Source organism: Saccopteryx bilineata, chromosome 2 (genome assembly GCF_036850765.1).
Source record: "Saccopteryx bilineata isolate mSacBil1 chromosome 2, mSacBil1_pri_phased_curated, whole genome shotgun sequence".
Taxonomy (NCBI): Eukaryota; Metazoa; Chordata; class Mammalia; order Chiroptera; family Emballonuridae; genus Saccopteryx; species Saccopteryx bilineata.
In genome coordinates, this window is record NC_089491.1 from 363,362,847 (window position 1) to 363,379,382 (window position 16,536).

Consider the following 16,536-nt stretch of genomic DNA (forward strand, 5'->3'; position numbering starts at 1 on the left):
CAAGGAGTGGAGATACTGGCACCAGTCCCTGCTCTCTAGGGTTTGGGCGGGGCCATCAGAGTCCACTGAGAGCTGACCCTTCCCCTTGGCAGGATGCCCTCATCGACACCATCAAGAAGTCAAAGCTGCATTTTGTGCACTGCTTCTTGCCTGTGGCAGAGGGCTGGGCCGGGGAGCCCCGTTCTGCCTCCTCCCGCCGAGTCAGCAGCAGCAGCGAGCTGGACCTGCCTCCAGACCACTGCGAGGCTGGGCTTCTGCAGCTGGACGTACCACTGCTCCGGGCCCAGCTTCGCGGCTCCCGCCTGCTTGATGCCATGCGCATGTACCGCCAAGGTGAGGCCTCCTTCCCTCTCAACTCCTGCTTTTCTGGAGCTGCCCTGTGCCTCCCCGTCTCTCAGATGGGGCCCATGGGACGAGATGGGCATTGCTCCCCTCCTGTGTCTAACCAGCCCTTAATCTCTTATGCTTCAGAGCCTCCTCTGTGGGGTCTCTTCTTGTCTCTCCAGCCCAGTCTGTTCCTTCCTCTTTCCTTTCTACCCTACTGACTCCTCTCCTCCTTTTCTCCCCTTCATATTCCAGTCATCTTCATCCCCCTGGTCCCTCTGCCCCACATGCCCTGTTCCCAGAGCTCTTGCCTGCCCCCCTCCCTGATTTGGATGGGTCAGCTCTGCCCACAGCAGCAGATGCCCTCGTGGAGCCATCTGCCCAGCAGAGGTCACTACTTCTAAGAGCAGGTGCTAAATCTTTCTGAAGTACTTAAATTCCCCAGGAAGTTCAGACAAACCCTTTTTACGGACCCATGTGGAGGAGGGCACAGAGAGGGTAAGCAGTAAGAGTAGTTAACGCCTTAGAGCATTTACAGTGCACCAGGCACTATTCTAAAGTCATCACACACATTAACTGATTTAATCCTTGCAACAACCTCATGAAATGTGGGTACTATTATCATCCTCAGATGAAGAGACTGAGGCTCAGAGAGGTTAAGTGGCTTACCCAAAGTCACACAGCTCATGAGTGGCAGAGTGGGACCCAGGCAGACTGGCTTCCCAGTTCAGGCCTCTCAAGTAGGGTTTTGTTTGCCTGAAAAGTTATGAATTGCCAGGTTTCTGCCCTTTTTTCCATAGCTAGAAGAGCAGGTAGGGTCCCACCCACCCATAGCCAAGTTCCCTTGAGGCATCCCCATAGGCACTGCCACTTTTCCTCAGCAGCCAAGCCAGGAAACGGACTCCCTGCTCTGCTCGAAATAAATCATCGATCTGTCTCCACGTCTTGATATGGAGTTGGTGTTTATTATTTCAAAACCAGATTGTTACCACTCTGAACCAAAATCAATGTGCTTTACTCAAACAAGCAGATCGATGAGGCCAGCAGTAGCAGCGCCCCCTCCCTCTCAGCCCCCAGCCACCATCGATAGCGCTGATGATTAATTAAGATGCCAGGCGTCCGGACCCGCTATCCTGGCCCATCAATTTAATTGCAATTCAGATACAATCAATAGCTCACTTTGTCTTGGCCCCTCAGTGGCCCCCGCCTCCTGTTTCAATTATCAGGCACATGCATCAGCCTCATCTCCCAGTTGGAGAGTTTCCCAGAGCTAGTGAGGCCGGTGGAGTGGAGAGAGCCCCCACTGGCTGTCGGGAGTTTGGGTTTGGAGTCCAGTTCTGCCTCCGGTCGCAGCCTTTGTGACCTTAAGCAATCAGTCACTCCACCTCTCAGAACTCAGTTTTCACGTCTGGAAGATGAGCTATATCTGGTCTAAGACCCTTGTTCAGTTTGAAATTCCATAGGAGTGGGTCTCTTGGTCCTCTGTTGTGGGCTCTGGTGTCTTAGTGACTCCTAGTAGCCTCCCCACTGGCCACCATCCTGACTTTGCTCCAAACCAGAAGCCATCTCACCCTTGCCCTGCCCTGCCCTCAAGCCCAGACAATAAGGGGATCTCTGTGAGAGGTAACACTCTTTAGGGAGAGATAATCTGCAGGTCTTCTTACATGACCTAGGGCTCAAGGTCAGAATAGGGGTAGGAGGGAGCCCTTTCCCAATGCCCTGCCTCAGTGGACTGAGGAAAAGAAGAGGACATTTTACTGAACAGCCATCAAGTGAGCCAAGCTTTCTATATATTTTTTTTTATTTCAGCCCCATGACCACCATGTAAGATATGTGGTGGGGCTTCCATTTCAAGTGAGGAAACCGAGGTTCAGAGAGCTCTAGTGATCCGTCCTAGTGATACCAGGAGCCAGGGTCAGGGTTCCACCCCCAAGCTGGTGTTCTTTTCTCTCAGCTACTCTCTGGTGCCCTGTTGTTGTTGTTGTTTTTTTTCCTAAGTCCTCACACAGTGTTCTCTCCGGGTTATGACCGAGTTGTAGATTGGAGGGCTAGAAAGCATCTTAGCAGTCATCCAGGCTTTTACGTCCATAGCATTCGTTCTAGGTGGTCAGCCATCCCCCATTTGTACCCCTCACTGACAAGAAACTTGCTTCCTTCTAAAAAAATCTGTTCCCTTTTTATTTTCTTATTTTTATTTATTTATTATTATTTTTTTTTTACAGGGACAGAGAGTCAGAGAGAGGGATAGATAGGGACAGACAGGAACAGAGAGAGATGAGAAGCATCAATCATCAGTTTTTTGTTGCAACACCTTAGTTGTTCATTGATTGCTTTCTCATATGTGCCTTGACCGTGGGGCTACAGCAGACCGAGTGACCCCTTGCTTGAGCCAGCGACCTTGGGTCCAAGCTGGTGAACTTTTTGCTCAAGCCAGATGAGCCCGTGCTCAGGCTGGCAACCTCGGGGTCTCGAACCTGGGTCCTTCCACATCCCAGTCCAATGCTCTGTCCACTGCGCCACCGCCTGGTCAGGCTCTGTTCCCTTTTTATTCCACTGTGGGGCAGCCCTAGCTGTCCTCTTGGCCTCCTGTCCCTCGCCCCTGCCTCCTTCCTCTGCACTCTCCTTTCCTGGGCCTGCCTCCACCAAAGGCTGTCCACCCCAGCCATCTCTTTCCCTTGGCGTGACTGTCCCCGCAAGCTGCCTGGACACCAGTGGCTGTTGGGATGTGTGGGAACGTGTGAGGCACCGACAGACCAGGCCCTGGTCCTCTCTCTCTCTAGGTTACCCTGATCACATGGTATTTTCTGAGTTCCGCCGCCGCTTTGACGTCCTGGCCCCACACCTGACCAAGAAACATGGGCGCAACTACATCGTGGTGGATGAGAGGCGGGTAGGTCTGGGCCCCAGAGCCCCACCAGACCCCCGTTCCTCTGCTCAGACACCTCTGAGCTGCTGCCCTTCCTTCCCTTGCTCAGGCCCCTGGTTTTGACCATCCAGGGTCAGGACGGGTGTGTGGCAATGGGAAGAAGGCAGCCTGGGGAATGCATTGCAGGAATCTGAGAACGACCACCCTCTTTGGAGGCCCAAAATGGGGGTTGTCTGCTCTCCGGTGAACTAGACAATCCTCTAAGAGCCGCCCAGCGGGCAGATTAGAACTAATATTTTGGTGTGCCACTGGTAGCCCCTGCGCTCCTCAGCCTTGACCTCCATAGCAGGGACTAGGTCGCAACCCACAGGTTGAGAACCGCTGGACTAGATCCTGTAGAGCAGTGGTCTCCAACCCCCGGGCAGCGGACCGGTACCGGTCCGTGGGCCATTTGGTACCCATCCGCAGAGAAAGAATAAATAACTTACATTATTTCCGTTTTATTTATATTTAAGTCTGAACGATGTTTCATTTTTTAAAAAAATGACCAGATTCCTTCTGTTACATCCGTCTAAGACTCCCCCTTTTTTTTTTTTTTTTTTTTTTTTTTCATTTTTCTGAAGCTGGAAACGGAGAGACAGTCAGACAGACTCCCGCATGCGCCCGACCGGGATCCACCCGGCACGCCCACCAGGGGCGACGCTCTGCCCACCAGGGGGCGATGCTCTGCCCATCCTGGGCGTCGCCATATTGCGACCAGAGCCACTCTAGCACCTGAGGCAGAGGCCACAGAGCCATCCCCAGCGCCTGGGCCATGTTTGCTCCAATGGAGCCTTGGCTGCGGGAGGGGAAGAGAGAGACAGAGAGGAAGGCGCGGCGGAGGGGTGGAGAAGCAAATGGGTGCTTCTCCTGTGTGCCCTGGCCGGGAATCAAACCCGGGTCCTCCGCACGCTAGGCCGACGCTCTACCGCTGAGCCAACCAGCCAGGGCCATGACTCACTCTTGACACTTGTCTCGGTCACGTGATACATGTATCCATCCCACCCTAAAGGCCGGTCCGTGAAAATATTTTCTGACATTAAACCAGTCCGTGGCCCAAAAAAGGTTGGGGACCACTGCTGTAGAGGAAGCCGTGCCAGGGTGAGCCTAGGGCTCCTGGGCCCCATGTCAGCCTGGGTTGGTGAGTTCCTGGCTGCTGATGGGGATGACACCCTGACATTCCGAGCTGTCACCTTGACCCCCAGAGGCAGCTCCTCAGAGAGCCAGAGGGCGCCTCGAGCAGAGGAATCCCCCTTCATTGTGCTCTGGTCCTAGGCACCCAGCCTGACTCTGGAAGCGTCTCAGACCTTAAAAGGAAGATACTCTGCAGACCAGGACAGGCCCCTTCCCCCCTTATTCCCTGAGTCACACACAGACCCACATTCATGGAGGCCTCAGAACCTTCTCTGCATTCTCGCCATCCAGGACCTGCCAGTGTCCTCAGCAAGCTTGGTGTGAATGTAAACGATCTGCCCCACCCTCTTCTCTCTGACCCTTGACCTTCATTCCAGCCTCCCACTCATGACCACACCCAGCACCTGGAAATGCTCCACCTCTGAAATCCTAAATTCCAGCACCATCTCCTCTGACTTCAGCCTCCTTCCTGAGCAACTCACTCCTTCCTTCCTCTCAGGACACCTGCTCTTTGACTCCATTGACACCCGTCATTTATGGACCCCACTTTATTTTCTCTACTCTGTCCATTCCCTTCTGACTTTACTTCCTTTCCTGCTTGGCCTCGAGGCCCCGGTCTAACCCTCTGGTCACTCAGCCTTCATCACCACCCTCAGCCCTTCTGAGCCTCCCTTAGCACCTACCCTGCCTAACCTCACCCTGAAGGGCCAGCCTGTGGGCACCTGCACTCCTCCTCCATTTGGGGCTCCCTAGTTGCTGTGGGAAAGAATGATACAACCATGTGGGCCTGAATTCCTGCAGCTTCAGGTCTCCAGCCCCAACTGGGCCCTTGGGGTGGCCTGGCAAGTTTTCCAGGTGCCCCATCCATACATAGCCCCACTTTTTTTTTTTTTCCCTTGCGTGAGAGACAGAGAGAGTTAGAGAGAGGGATAGACAGACAGGAAGGGAGAGAGATGAGAAATATCAATTCTTCATTGCAGTTCCTTAGTTGTTTATTGATTGATTTCTCATATGTGCTTGCCTGGGGGGCTACAACAGACTGACCCCTTGCTCAAGCCAGCAACCTTGGGCTCAAGCTGGTGAGCCTTGCTCAAACCAGATGAGCCCGCGCTCAAGCTGGCAACCTCAGGGTCTTGAACCTGGGTCCTCCACATCCCAGTTCAACGCTGTATCCACTGCGCCACCGCCTGGTCAGGCACGTGGCCCCACTTCTAAGCTCCTTACCTGATACTCTATTCTCCACCTTTCTCCTCAAATACTACCCAACCGCGCATTCTGAGGTCTTCTTCCCAGCTGCTGACCTTGCCTCTGAACGCCAACCAAATCCAACGTTCTCCTCTGTCTTTTGCACACTGCTCTTCAGGTGCCTCCTGCCTCCTGTCTGGGCGGGAGAGGCATCCCTCCCTTCACCTGGTCCCTTCCTCCTGTGCTTTGGAACCTGTTCCCTTTGGTCTCCCTGGAGACCTGCTCCATTGGTTGTAACTCTTCTCTCCTGTTTCTTCAGTCTCTCCTTCTCTGCTGGCTCTTTTCTGTCAGTAGAGAAACATAACCCTCTTTCATGCCCAACTATTGTCTGTCTCTTGCCTGCCCCGTACCTTTAACACTTACTCTCCTCTTGCCTCCCCTCACCTCACCGCCATTCATCCCTCCGCCCACAGCTGCCTGGTTCCTGGGTCCCCAAAACCTGGGGATCGGTCTTCCTGTCCCCTTAGTCATGTCATGGTGCCAGAGCTAACAGCACTCTCCCGTGCTTCTTCGCAACATGTGACACTGTTGACAACTCTGTTCTTTTTGAACTGTTCTCTGCTCGGCTTGTTGCTGCCTCTCCTGGCTTTTCCCTTGTCTCTCTATTCTCTGTCTCAGAACTTCTGAGCTTCACTTCTTCCACTTGCCCCTGAAATAAAAGATCTCTCTTCTTTAAGACTCTCCCTAGCCATATGTGTTTCTGTTCTACACCCTCTTTCCGGGCGACCTCATTCACACCCATCACTTCAGTTACAGCATATATATTGACGACTTCTAAATCAATACTTCTAGCGCAGGCCTCTCTCCTGAACTCCGACATGCATGGTTATCTAGCTTATTTGTGGACTTCTGTACCGGTATACCTTTTAGCACCTCAAACTCAGCACCTTCAAACCAAACTGATTATATCACCCCCCCAAACCGACTCCTTCTCTGGTATTCTCTACCTTGGAGAATGGCACCATTATCTATTTAGTTACATAGGTCAGAAACCTCAGTGTGTTAGATTCTTTCCCCTCACCTACCCCTGCCTCATACTGGGCAAGGTTCTATCTCCTTAATATCTACCTCCCACACTTCCCCCTCCTCTGGGTAGGCCCTGGCCGTCTCTCCTGGGGATTATTGCAGTAGCTGCCTAAGGGGGTCTCCGTTCATCCTCTGCCCTTCTACCGGTGATATCTCTTTAGAATGCAAATCTGATCATGTCCCTGACTGAGAGAACCCTCCAGGGGTTCTCCTATCACACAGATTCCAAGTACTTTGGCTAAGTGCCCACATCCCTAATTGTACCTTAGCGGCCCCCCACTTCCTGCAAGTTATGCTGACTACTTCCCTCGGTGATTCTGTTGTCCCGTGCTTCCTGTCTTTGCTCATGCTAGGCCCTCTGCTGAGATGCCCTCACCCCTACTTTGGCCGGCTAATTCTCACTCGTATCTAAAGACATAGCACAATCAACACGTCCTCCAGGATGCTTTCCATGGTCCCCTGGCTGACTTAGATGCCTCCTCCTCTGTGTATTTCACTAATTCACTTGTCTCACAACACCCAAAAGATAGTTTGTTCCTCGGGTGGTCATCCTTTCGTCCCGACTCGAGCCCGGAGCCTGGCCCTGCGGAAGCCCACCGAAAGTACTCGGTGCACAAAAACGGGACTGTCTGGGTGGAGGACAGGGAAGGACTAAGTGACTAGGCGAGGCCCTGCGTAAAGAGGGGGGGCCCCTGGGTGGGCTCCCTGACAGAGACCGCTCTCTGCAGGCGGTGGAGGAGCTGCTGGAGTCCTTGGACCTGGAGAAGAGCAGCTGCTGCATGGGCCTGAGCCGGGTGAGTGGTCCCTGCGGGGAGGTGGGCGGGCCCTCGCTCTCTGGTCACCCTGTCCTCATGGCCGGCCCTCCCTGCTCAGTCTGACTTCAGGAGTCTCCTGGTGCCCCTTCTGAGTCTTGCCCCCCCCCCCGGTCTCCTTACCCCCTCCCCCACTTTCCTTACCCTCTCCCCACCAGCCACTCTGGGGCTGTCCTCTTCAAGCTGCCCTCGTTAGGGCTAGGGGTCAGGATTTCAGATATTCCAGCTGCGGCAAACTTGGTTTTTCCCTCTCTCTAAATAACTGGCTTGTTCAGTTGCCATGAACACCTTGTCATGTCAGGAGGGAGTGGGTTGGAAGGTGGCCCTGGACTTGGCCTGGGTCCTGATATGGGGAGTGGGGAAGACAGAAGGCAAGAGAGCTGGAAGACGCAGGAAGGCAGTAGGCAGAGGGCTCCAGAGGGCAGAGCCCCCTTTGGCAAGTCGTCCAGGGCTACCAGGATCCCAGAAGGGCAAGCAGGACATGGGGAGGCTGTGCTGCCACCACCTGCCCACGGGCCGAATTCCTCATCTGAATGGAACGTAGAGCATTAAAGGCAGGCACGCCCGGCCCTGGGTGCCAGTCTGCGGAATCGCTCCACACAAGAGGGTCAGCTGAGCGTGCCTCTCACAGGCCAGGGAGCCCTGCGTGCCCCTCTCTCCTGAGACGGGGAGGCTTGACCAGCAGCATTCACGTATGTGCTCCAAGGACTGCAGTGGGAAGGAGAGCAGTTGGGAGCCAGACAGAGGGTTCTGGACTGGTCCAGCTGTCGGCTGATGGGGAAGGAACTCCAGCTCCCCAGGCCTCGTGGGGAGAGTGAGGTAGAAGGGTTAGTCGAGAAAAAGGCATAGGTATTGCTTGTCCACGCTGTCCTCTCTGTGCTGCCTTCTGAGCCATGTTCTCGCCCCCTCCCTCACTGGAAATCCCTTTCCTGCCCCCTTGCTGTATCTTTGTCTCTGCTGTCCCTGGTTTTCCCTTGTCCATTTGGCCCCGGCAGTACCTGCTGGTCTCTACTTCTTGGTTTCTGGTTCTATTACTGTTTCTTTCTGTGGTCTCTGTGTCTTCTGCATCCTACCCTCTTTCTCTATCATTACTCTGCTTTTGGTTCTTGCTGTCTGGCTCACTTCCTCTCTCCCCTTCCCCAGCTGTCTGTAGGTTCCAGGGCTGCCAGCTCACCTTCTCGTGGGAAGCCTGCAGTCAAAGATTTCACTTCAGCCTCATGGTCTCTCTCTGGGTGGGCCCCAGCCCCTCTGGCAGGCTGAGCTGCTGCTGGCTGGCATTGGGGTGGCACCTCCTCCAAGGCATGTCTTGGGCAGGAGAGGGCCTGTGTGGGCTGGTCCTCTTCCCGGCTGCCACCTCAGTCCCCTGCATCATTCCAGTGCCTGGCTGAGGCAGTCGAGCCCCAGGGCCCCACTCCTCCTCAGGGTGGAATTAGAGGCAGAGGTAGATTTTGCTCATATCTGGTTTGGGAAAGAAGTTTGAGGACTTCTAGGCTGTGGTTGGCACTAGGTAGTGAGCAAGGCTTCTCTGTCACATCCCTTTAAGAGAGGTGGGGCGGGTCTCAATCTGACTTTACAGGACTCTGAGGGTGGAGGCAAGGAGTTTGGGCAATCTGAGAGCCTCCTGTTATTGTTTGTAAACTTTGTATGTATGACTGTGTTGGGGAGGAGATGGCCCCGAACCTTCACCTAATACTCAAAAGGGCTCCTTGCCACACAAACATACAGTTTGTTCAAGACAAGTTTGAGGCTCACTGTTCTAGCCTGCAGACCATCCTTTTTCTTTCCACGTGTTTCTGGGCCATTATCTGTCCCCTACCTGGTGCCTCGCTGCTTCTGCCCTCGTCAGACAACTATGCGTGCTGACCACTAGCACAGGGGACCTGGATATTCCCAGCCTCTGTGGTAGGATCACAGGCGCACACATTGTGCTGGGGTTTGGGACCCATAGGAGATCCCAGCGCTCAGCCCCACCTGGGAATTCGGGAAAGTGTTATAGGAGACTGAGCTGGCTTTCTCCCAGGCCAGCCTCAGGGGACTGGGTTTCCTCGGAGTCGCCAGAGGCAAAGCTTTCTCAGCAGAAAATGTAGACCCTGTCCTCACTTCTCCCCTGAAGAGAGGCCTGGAGATACTGTGCCTAATGGTTTCGAGTGTTTCCCATGGAGTTCATATCTTCTCTTTGCCCCCACAAAGGGCATCTTTAGTGTCCTGGGTAAGGTGGAGGTGGGCATATACCTAGGTGTCCCTTTGCCCTCTCGAAGGAGACTAGAGCCTTTTTTCACCTGTCCATTTCCCCCTCTCTCACTCCTCTCCTAGTAGAAAAACATTTGCCCAACTCCAGCTCCGGGCACCAAAGAGTGAGAGGAAAGGCTAGGTGTGGGGTCGTCCAGCTGGTTCCTCTCACATCTGCCCTCCAGCCCCCAAACCTGTATGACTGGTCCCTTGACTGCGCCAACCTCCACCCACCACACGGGCTTCTTCATGAGATGAAACCTGGGTGTGTGGGTAAGGGTGGGGTGTTGGCACATGAAAGAGAGGTCTGAAATGAAACTGAGCTGGGAGGGTACAGAGAAGGGACCCTCTACTCCTTCCCACCCCCTTTTCTCTGTACACTGCTTCCTGGACCTTTTTCTTCTGACGCACGTACACTGCCGTCCCCTTCACCTGATCTCAGGTAGCTGGACGCCAAAGGCAGCTGGAGCCTGTGGTTGGGCCCTGTGCTGGGTGGTGGGCACAGGGGGCATGGACAGTGTGGCTGGCAGCAGTGGGGGAAGAAGCCACTGCTGATGTGGCTGAGGGTTGTCCTCTCCCCATTTGACCAATGGTGCTTCATTTCCTTCCTCTCCCAGTGCCTTCCCTGGACTTCCCTTTCCTTTCATCTCTCTTTGAAGTTAGATTTTCCATCTACTCCTCCCCTTGCAGCACCCAGCCTGGCCCACCTCCTTCGGCCTCTTCTTGCTCCTTCGCTCCTGTCCTGGACACTTGGATTTTCAGGCTCTTCCCAGGCCTGGGGCCACACTCCTGGGCCTGTTGGTTTCTGTGCCTGCCTCTGGTCTCCTCGGCAGGGCCGCCCCCTGCCCCACAGTCTCCATCCTTCACCTGGCCTGCTTCTCCACAGGTGTTCTTCCGGGCAGGCACCCTGGCGCGGTTGGAGGAGCAACGGGATGAAAAGACCAGCAGGAACCTAACCCTGTTCCAAGCGGCCTGCAGGGGCTACCTGGCCCGCCAGCACTTCAAGAAGAAAAAGGTGCTATTCCAGGGACACCCCCATCCTACTCCCCAGCCTGGTGGGCAGAACTGAGTGCTTGGGGTGGAGTGGGAGACTGAAGGAAACATGTAGGGACAGGAGGCTAGTCTTGGGACTATGAGTTATTGTTATCTGGGGGAAAGGAGATAGGGACCTCCCAGGGCCACCAAGCCTGGACCAGGCTGGGGGATGGGCAACCCCCTGGTACCAGCGAGAGTGGTGGTGTGTTTAGCAATGGGGCCATGTGGCCTGATCCAGGGGTTAGGGTGGGGTGGGGGAGCGGGACCCAGACAGAGGTGGGTTGTGGGTTATAGGCTGCTCCATGAAGATTAAGCAGCTGTGTCAGCGACTCCTTTTCTTATTAGCAAGTCCATAAAACAGCCAGCACCACCACCTCTTGTGTTTCAGCAAGATTAGGTTTTATAGCATAGCCAGGCCAGGGTGCTGGAAATAATCAGGCAGCAAATAAAGCAGGTGAAACTATTCCTAATGATGGCGGAGTGGTCAGTGCCCAGTGCAGTGCTCCCAGGGACAGGCTCTCTGTCACCCACTCTCTGAGGGATGGGGGAGGCTGGGGCACAGGGAGTGTTTAACTCCAGGTCACACGGCTAGAAGAGCAGCCCAGTGTGAGGACCTGGCTGATCCTGGGACTGAGGGCCCCACTGTGTGCCCCCCCCAACTTAGATCCAGGACCTGGCCATTCGCTGTGTGCAAAAGAACATCAAGAAGAACAAAGGGGTGAAAGACTGGCCCTGGTGGAAGCTCTTTACCACTGTGCGACCCCTGATTGAGGTGCAGCTGTCGGAGGAGCAGATCCGGAACAGAGATGTATGTAGCAGCCCCAGGAGGGCCAGGTCCCTGGGAGAAAAAGGATTAGTTCGTCCTTGTGGGCAAGAGTCTTACCAGCTTTTCTTGGGCTCCCAAGTGCTTCTTTTCTTTAGTCCAGAGAGCTGGTTCCTTTAACTATGCCCATCAAACAGAAGGCATCCCTCTGAGGTGTGGGCTGAGCCCCTGGGTGGCCCAATAGGATAAAATTCTCAAGCATCCTCGGCATATGGAAAAGGGTCTAGGGATAGGAGTCCCTGGAAGGCCGTGGCTTCCTGTTTCCTTGTGTCTTAGCCCAAGGTTTACCAGCTTTGTTCATCCCAAGAGTGCAGATCATGGGCCCAGCCTCTTGCAGAGCCTCTGGCTCACTTTGCCCTCCTTACTACACCACAGGAGGAGATCCAGCAGCTGCGGAGCAAGCTTGAGAAGGTGGAGAAGGAACGGAATGAGCTGCGACTCAACAGTGACCGGCTGGAGACCCGGGTGGGTAACTCCCAGCACCAGGCAGACTGGCTCACCTCCACAGGGAGGCTAGGCCTAGGAGCCCCCCCCCCCCCCGCCCGGTGTTCTGGCTGAGTGAGGCAGGCATTTCAACTGGTGGCATCTCCCTGCCCCCACCCCAGATCTCAGAGCTGACATCGGAGCTGACAGATGAACGTAACACGGGAGAGTCCGCCTCCCAGCTGCTGGACGCAGAGACTGCAGAGAGGCTCCGAGCTGAGAAAGAGATGAAGGAGCTGCAGGTGAGGGCAGGGCTGGGCTAAAGACAGCCACGCTAGCAGCCGCTACACTCTAGTGCCCATCTACTCACCCCAAGGACTGGTGGCATCTTTGCCACTAGCCCAGCACCCCTGTCTGCCCTGGGTAAGCGTGTGACCATGGTCTGTGTGGTTCAGGGGTGGGGGTGGGGTACCAAGCAAGGAGGTGGAACGGCACACCTCCTAACCCCCTCTCCTGCAGACCCAGTACGATGCACTGAAGAAGCAGATGGAGGTGATGGAAATGGAGGTGATGGAGGCGCGTCTCATCCGGGCAGCTGAGATCAACGGGGAAGTGGATGATGATGATGCAGGTGAGTCTGAGGACAGAGGAGCTCAGTTGTGGCCCAAGTGGCAAGCTCTGCTGCCCACTGTGGGGTAACCACACCCTTGTCCAGGCCTGTCTCCTTTGTATAAGTCTAGCATAAGGCTAAAATGAAATAGATGGGAAGTCGAGGTGCCAATAAATGCAGGAGATTATCATGGAGGGCTGTAACAACCATGATGATGACAACGTTTGGGGGCCATGGTCTGGCAGTCCCTGGGGAGAAAGCATACACAGCCACCCCACCCTCTCTTATCTTTTCCCAGGTATTGGCTCCTTCCACTTTGCGAGGAAGCCATCATACCAAAGACCTTTCTGAGTCCCTCCGGGTGACTCCTCCCTGCCCCATCCGGCTTCCCCTCTGCCCTTTCTTGAGGACTCTCAGAACTTCATTCCTCTCTGTCTGCCCCCAACCCCACAGGTGGTGAGTGGCGCCTGAAGTACGAGCGAGCTGTGCGGGAGGTGGACTTCACCAAGAAGCGGCTCCAGCAGGAGTTTGAGGACAAGCTGGAGGTGGAGCAGCAGAACAAGAGGCAGCTGGAGAGGCGGGTGAGTCTGTGGAGGCCTGTGCCTGGGAGCGCCAAGGAGGGGCTCGGGGCCACGTGTTGACCCAGTGAATGGCCAGAGGCGCTAGGGAGCGCTGGGGAGGGATTGGCGTGTCAGCCACTCGGTGTGGGGGGACAAGGGCAAACTATTGTTACAGTGTTTTAGTTCTGAACATCCCTTACTTCATCCCTCATCTCTGGGTTTCCCCCTCACTTATCCATGCCCTCCTCACCTTCTCTACCAACTTCTGGGCCGCTGGATGGCCCGTGACCCCGCCCCCCACCTCGGCCCCTAGCTCGGGGACCTGCAGGCAGACAGTGAGGAGAGCCAGCGGACTCTGCAGCAGCTCAAGAAGAAGTGCCAGCGGCTGACAGCTGAGCTGCAGGACACCAAGCTGCACCTGGAGGGCCAGCAGGTCCGCAACCATGAGCTGGAGAAGAAGCAGAGGAGGTGGGTGGGTCCCCCGGCCTGGGCGCAGAGGACCTCCGAGAGCAGCCCCAGACAGGGCTCCCTCCCCCCTCTCCAGGGAGGGGAGGAGGGAGGACCTCAGTTTGGCCGCGGGCTTGCCTGCATGGTCACTAGTCCTAGAATGTGAGTGGGTCTTACTCCTGACCTCTGTGGAGCACTCAGACCACATCCCCACTGAAGGCCTGCTCAGGCCTCTGCTCTCAGATATGCCCCGGCTCAGTGTTCCTGTCACCCTGCCTCAGCTCAACAAGGACAGGCACCAGCCAGGCCCCATGCAGGAACCACTCCATTGCAGCCCTGTCCCACGTGCCCACCTGGCTCCCCGGCTCCCCCTTGCCTCAGCCACACAAACACACTCTCCTGACTAATGTCATTAAACTACTGTGCCACTTCCATCTCATTATGGTAATGACACAAAGGAGGGGGGCAGCCCTCACAGGAGAAAAATCCAATCTAAATTAATTTCCCTGGCTGGGGATGGGAATGGGACGCCTTTATTAGCAACACAGAGGGACCCACACACCCTGGGAACAGCAGGGTGCACCGGGGAGTGGGAACAGAGCCCAGCTCTCCTGTGCAGCAGAGGGGTTCTCAGCAGAGGCACTAGTTGCCTTTGTGAAGGGGCAGCCCTGCAGCCACAACCCTGGAGGTGAGAACTGCAGAGCTCCGTCCTTCCAGTGACCCCAGGTTACCCTCGGCCTCTTGGGCTGGGCTGCTGCTTTGCAGAGAGAGAGGAAACAAGGTCTTAAGTATCTCCCTCCCAATACCAAGACTCTCTGCTTCCCTAGTTCTTATCTTTACCCCACCCCCCTTTCACCTAGAGGCTGACACTGTTAGCGGGAACCCCCTTCTGAGCGCCCCGATCACGGTGCCAGTGCGGCCTAGTTACCATCTTGCTGCACTCCCCACTGGGCAACTTATTAGGTTTCAGCTGCCCGGAGTTTTCTTGCTCTGTGTGTGTGTGTGTGTGTGTGTGTGTGTGTGTGTGTGTGTGTGTGTGTGTGTGTGTTTGTGTGTGAGAGAGAGAGAGAGAGAGAGAGAGAGAAAGAGAGAGAGAGATGGGGTTGGGGTTGGGTTGGGGGGGGACTGTTCAATTTTCTTACAGGAATCTGATTAGCTATTCAGGAAAGGTGTTAAGAGGAATTTCAGCAATTTGCTCCCTGTTTAAAGTCACTGGACAAGAAAAGGAAGGCTAGGAAGTGGAGGAGTGAAGAAGGAGGCCCCCAACCGTGGACTGTGCTCTTTTCCATTGAAGCACGGGGCCAGCTAGGCATAGTGGGACTGCTGACTCCAGCCCAATGTGGGTGTCCTGGTGGTGACATGGGTACTGCTGGGCAGGTGGGCCTGGCCAGAGGCTGGTGCTGAGAGCTGGGGGCAGGAGCCAAAGTGAACTGTGGAGAGTGAGTTAGACCAGGCAGGATGTCCATGTCTACCCATCTTGATGCCCTCTCTGCCCTCAGGCTGGGCCCTCATTCTTGATCTGTTGAAATGAAAAAAGGTCAAGACTTAACACCCGAGGAGAATGTGTTCACCTCTTCCCTGGAAGCAGTCTGTGTGGCCCCTTAGGCCCACCAAGTCAAAGAAAGGGCTCCTTGGACCTGCTTGATGAAATACGCCCCCATCCCAGACCAGGTTGTTGAGCAGGGCCTCGATGACTTGACCCGTAACCCCTGAATGTCACCTCACCCGGGCCATAGTTCAGGCTGCATGCGTATCCCCTCTGCCTATATCCCATTCATATCTGTGGCATCGTTTCCTGGCAGCCTCTGGGTGCTGGAGACCCAGACTCTTCCCTTGTTTGATGGAGCCACTGTGCCCGTCCGCCTCGCAGGTTTGACGGCGAGCTCTCACAGGCCCACGAGGAGGCCCAGAGGGAGAAAGGGCAGCGGGAGAAACTGCAGCGGGAGAAGGACATGCTTCTGGCCGAGGCTTTCAGCCTGAAACAGCAACTGGAGGTGCGTTGTGATGCCCACCATCCACTCCTCGTCCTCCTCACAGGCCAGGACCAGCCTCATCTTCTCTTTTGCTCCAGGAAAAAGACATGGACATTGCAGGATTCACCCAGAAGGTCGTATCACTGGAGGCTGAGCTCCAGGACATTTCTTCCCAAGAGTCCAAGGATGAAGCCTCTCTGGCCAAGGTCAAGAAACAGCTCAGGGACCTGGAGGCCAAGGTCAAGGATCAGGAAGAGGAGCTAGATGAGCAGGCGGGGACCATCCAGATGTTGGAACAGGTGCTGGAGGGCTTGGCTAAGGGAGCCACCACCATCCCCACAGCTAACTGAGGCCTGGGCCTGAGGAGGGCAGGATCCAAATTCAGACATTCATTTGCTCATTCATTGCCTTAGTCACAAAATGTTGAGTGAGCACCTGATCTGTGCCAGCCAGTGAGAAGATAATTAAGCTTTTGTGGTGTTTTTCACAAGGACAAATCTTGATTGAGCTCTAGTAAAGGGGCTCAGGATGCACAGCAGCCAGAAGGCCATGAGTCCACCCAGGCTGCCACTGAGCCACCATATCAGTTCTGGGAGCTAGAGCCTGGGAGCCAAGTGGAAAAGCCGCAGGGTTGTCCTCAGCTTCTCTGCGCCTTCTCTGGGCCTGTGCTAGACACCTAGTAAGGGAGTTCAGCTTCTCCGGGAAAGCCCACTGCCACAGGAGCACCGTGGGAGCAAAGTGAACTGCTGGCGGAGATGTTCCCTGCTCCTGAGTCTGGAGTGAGCTGCCCATCAGTGTTCAGTGGGTGGGGTCAGAGTGCTGCTGGGAAAGGAACCCAGTCTCTACTCCTACCCACCTCCAGGCCAAGCTGCGCCTTGAGATGGAGATGGAGCGGATGAGACAGACCCATTCCAAGGAGATGGAAAGTCGCGATGAGGAGGTGGAGGAGGCCCGGCAGTCGTGTCAGAAAAAGGTAAGGCAGTGGGTATT

At 55.3% G+C, this 16,536-nt stretch overlaps 1 protein-coding gene across 18 annotated transcripts in view; it reads left to right on the forward strand.

Moving 5' to 3' along the window:
* Nucleotides 1–16,536, forward strand: part of MYO18A (myosin XVIIIA) — a 98,047-nt gene that overhangs the window by 61,731 nt on the left and 19,780 nt on the right. For all 18 annotated transcript variants that reach the window (XM_066263171.1, XM_066263172.1, XM_066263175.1 and 15 more), the window contains 13 exons: nucleotides 93–333; nucleotides 3,105–3,214; nucleotides 7,363–7,428; nucleotides 10,562–10,690; nucleotides 11,375–11,518; nucleotides 11,909–11,998; nucleotides 12,139–12,258; nucleotides 12,476–12,587; nucleotides 13,020–13,147; nucleotides 13,440–13,594; nucleotides 15,444–15,567; nucleotides 15,645–15,845; nucleotides 16,409–16,519. In XM_066263171.1, coding sequence (XP_066119268.1) covers nucleotides 93–333; nucleotides 3,105–3,214; nucleotides 7,363–7,428; nucleotides 10,562–10,690; nucleotides 11,375–11,518; nucleotides 11,909–11,998; nucleotides 12,139–12,258; nucleotides 12,476–12,587; nucleotides 13,020–13,147; nucleotides 13,440–13,594; nucleotides 15,444–15,567; nucleotides 15,645–15,845; nucleotides 16,409–16,519 — 1,731 coding nt within the window. The remainder of the gene's footprint in view (nucleotides 1–92; nucleotides 334–3,104; nucleotides 3,215–7,362; nucleotides 7,429–10,561; nucleotides 10,691–11,374; nucleotides 11,519–11,908; nucleotides 11,999–12,138; nucleotides 12,259–12,475; nucleotides 12,588–13,019; nucleotides 13,148–13,439; nucleotides 13,595–15,443; nucleotides 15,568–15,644; nucleotides 15,846–16,408; nucleotides 16,520–16,536) is intronic.